Below are 3,844 nucleotides of genomic sequence, written 5' to 3'. Positions count from 1 at the left end.
GAAGAGGTGTTTGGAAAATCATCTAATCTCCTTGTTGCTTATATGCTATGTGGTATCTTACACTCGTAATTCCATTATAATCCATTTGTGTGTAAGGGGTTTTATAAATTTTCATTTGACATGTAATCCTGGACTACTAGATAATGAGTTTTACATATCATACTAAAAATATAACTTGACAACATTCAAATGTGGTATAGGAGTGTTACAAACTACTATTTGAAAATGCTAGTTTATTATGACTACATGTCAAATGAGAATTTGTAAAATCAATTATCCACGCGTCTAACATATTAGTGATACTAAATAACACTACGAGCTATAGGGGATTAAAGTTTCTACTTCATGATGGTGATATGCGTGTAAGTAAACCGGATAAATATAATGACTTGTAATTTAGAAATTCAGTTTAATTAAATTTATTTGATGGTGAGGTAACTCAAAATTATACGGAATGCTAGGATTGATTTGCAAGTGTTGTGATGGAACCAACGGAGAAGCAGTCTACATAAACTACGCGGGTTCAGTCTTGCTCTAGTCCGTATTGTAATCCATGGAATACCAAAACCAATTTATACTTATGCTCCGTGTATAATTTTATGTAAAAAAATTGGTTGAAACAACAAAGAAGCACATATATATGACTGAATACATAAATTGTATAACATTATGTTTGTAGATTCTTCACTTTATTTAACAGCCTCGTGTATATTCCTTTCTATTTTTGCCTATGTTCATATGTGCTTTGAATTATTTATGTATTCTCAAGCGAGTCTGGATATGAAATCTAATAATAAAAAAGAATACGAAATTGATGGATTTCATTTATGACTATACAAATATGTAATGATAGTATATCGTCATTTACGTGTATAATAATTTGAATTGTGAGTAGGAAATTGGACATCTATGAGGATGTTTGTGTTTCTATTAAATGAACGTGTTCGAAGTGGTTTGGTAGCTTAATCCATTTGTGGTTCAAGATGTGATGGACGTTCGCAGCTCTTCGGCTCCTCATCAAAAATCAATTTCTTAATGTCTATATTCAATTATAATTTACCATAATATTTTAGTTCTTAATACGCCTGACCCTTAGGACACAACCAACGGTTAGAAACAAAGAGGTGTGAGGTAAGTGCAGTGCCAGTGAATTACAAAGGAGACCATAATGAATACTTTAAAATAGTTTGTTCAATAATCATCTAAAAAGGAAAGACGGATAGACAAGTGATTGCAACCAAATTAATGTTGTTTGCTATAAAATCAATGCTCTCTAACATAAACTCCGTGGATTAAGGAAAAAATCAGACAGTGGGATTCTTCAAATCTTTTTGTGTTACCTGTTCCTCTTTTGGGGGTGATAAAGATGTTCTAAAATATTTTTTGGTTTGCACCCATAATGGAATTTATTCTAGTTGTATGATTCTTGCTTCGGGCGCGATAGGTTCCGAGTTCAATTCTTGGAATTCCCCATTTTCCCGACTATTTTAATTTGTTTTTCATTGCCCAGCTTATCACATAATACTATAAGTCTATAAGTAGTTTTCCACCTTCATATGAGATGAAGAAGACTTAAAATTGAAGAATCAGAACTCTATATTTAAACTCTTTAACACATAAAATAAATATAGATGAAGAGCTCAATGTGATACTCCGCTTTTGTTATTGAGAACTAAAGATTACAAGAAGTACTTAAACATAAACAAGAGTTACTGGTTCCTAAAAAATAGTAACTACATATCTACTCCTGATCTACTACTCCACGATCCTATAAAACAGGAAATAAACACCTGACTATGCCTTAGCTGAAGACTCGGCTTAACAACTGATTTATTTAAAAACAAACTTCAAATTTTAAAAACCAAATTTAAATTAAAACCACCAAATACCCCCTTAATCTAAATTTGGTTTCTACAAGTTCTTCATGCCAAGCAGTGCCTGTAGTCTCTCGAACTTGACAGTGGCCATAGCTTTAGTCAAGACATCTGCACGCTGATCTCCAGTTCCAATATGCTCAACCTTTATCTCGCCTCGCTGAACCCATTCACGAATAAAATAGTATCGTATATCAATGTGTTTACTTCTCCCATGGAACACATGATTCTTAGCTAAATCGATCACTGACTTGTTGTCTATATATAAAACTACAGGACCTACCTTCTCCTTTGTAATATTTCCAAACAAATTTTGTAGCCATATACCTTGACAAGCACCCACCATAGCGGCCATAAATTCCGCTTCACATGATGATAGAGCTACACAGCGCTGCTTCTGAGACACCCATGTAATCAAACTTTCATTTAAATAGAAAGCCATTCCCCCAGTAGATTTTATGTCATCTATTTGCCCCGCTAGATCACTACCAGAGTACCCCGATAAATGTTATTTCCACTCCCCTTTAAATATATCAGACCAAAACCAAGCTTACCTTTCAAATAACGGAGAATTCACTTTACAGCATTCCAGTGCATGACCATGGGTTGCTCTATGTAGCGGCTTATAATTCCAATTGCATTGGAGATATCTGGTCACATATGAACCAGATATCTCAGATCTCCCACAACACTTTTAAACTTAGTTGAGTCTACTGGCTTTCCATTTAGATCCCTGTGCAGCTGTAACGTTGGCTCCATTGGATATTTTGAAGGCTTACATTCATCCATAGCACACCTCTCTAGAAGTTTCTTTGCATATGAAGTCTGCTTCAGCTCGATGAACTCCTTTCCTTGGCTCACTTCTATTCTGAAATAATGGGACAATCTGCCAAGAATGCTCATATCAAATATCTGACTCATATGTTCCTTGAACGAGTTTATGAGTGATATGCCGGTTCCTGTAACCAACAAGTCATCTACATATACTCCAATTATCACTGTTTCATTACCTACCCGCTTCGTATCTACTGCATGCTCATATGGGCATTTAGTGAAGCCCAGACTTTTCAAGCACTTATTTAGCTTAGCATATCAGGCCCGTGGAGCCTGTCGAAGTCCATACAATGCTTTTAGTAACTTGTACACCATATATTCCTTGCATTTTGCTTAAAACCATCTGGCTGCATAACATATACGTCTTCTTGTAAATCACCATTCAAAAAGGCTGACTTAACATCAAGATGATGGACTTCTCAGCAGTTTTTTGCTGCTAACGCCAACAATAAACACACAGTTTCAAGACGGGTTACTCGCGCAAACACCTCCTCAAAATTGACTCCCTTTTTCTGTACATATCCTTTTGCGACAAGCCTCGCTTTTTGCTTCACCATGTCTTCTTCAACATTTTTTGTAATTTGTAGACCCATATTAAACCTATTGGTTTCTGTCTAGTGGGAAGCTCGACTAACCACCATGTATTATTTCATTCAATAGCTTCTATTTCGATTCGCATAGCATCATTCCAAGCTTGTTCTTTGGTGGCTTGAGTATATGTAACTGGCTCCTCGACCCCCAAGAATAACAAGTGCTCATCCTCCACCTCTATTTCTTCTGTAGTGCCATAGATTGAAGATAATGTTCTGAAATGTTTTGGTGTGCTGCTTGCACCTGATGTCTGAGAACTGCTGCTATCTGTCGATATTGATCTACTGGATGAGAGTGTCTCACTCGACTGGACTGATATAGTCTGGGTAACTGGTGTTGCAGGTTCTTCAACCTCCTTTATATCAGCTTCACTGGAACTCTGTTCATTAGCCGTGTTGATAGTAAAGAACTTAGTACGGGCTTCATTTGTTTTGCCCACGATGTTCCAAACCCACGAGTTTGACTCCATGAATTTTACGTCTCTAGTGATAGACACCTTTTTTTTTCTGGGTCATATAGTCGATGGGCTTTTCTGTCGGGCTCCC

The 3,844-nt window shown here is 36.3% G+C and overlaps 1 protein-coding gene across 1 annotated transcript; it reads right to left on the bottom strand.

Moving 5' to 3' along the window:
- Positions 1–1,911: 1,911 nt before the first annotated feature.
- LOC141673362 (uncharacterized) lies at positions 1,912–3,301 on the bottom strand. The gene is made up of 3 exons (XM_074480101.1): positions 3,150–3,301; positions 2,541–2,742; positions 1,912–2,271 (listed from the first exon to the last, which is right to left on the bottom strand). The coding sequence occupies exons 1-3, from the start codon at positions 3,299–3,301 to the stop codon at positions 1,912–1,914; spliced, it is 714 nt and encodes a 237-aa protein (XP_074336202.1).
- Between the last annotated feature and the right edge of the window lie 543 nt (positions 3,302–3,844).

Source organism: Apium graveolens, chromosome 7 (assembly GCF_009905375.1).
Source record: "Apium graveolens cultivar Ventura chromosome 7, ASM990537v1, whole genome shotgun sequence".
NCBI classification, from domain to species: domain Eukaryota; kingdom Viridiplantae; phylum Streptophyta; class Magnoliopsida; order Apiales; family Apiaceae; genus Apium; species Apium graveolens.
The sequence above is the reverse complement of the archived record's forward strand: the minus strand, read 5'-3'. Positions and strand labels throughout refer to the sequence as shown.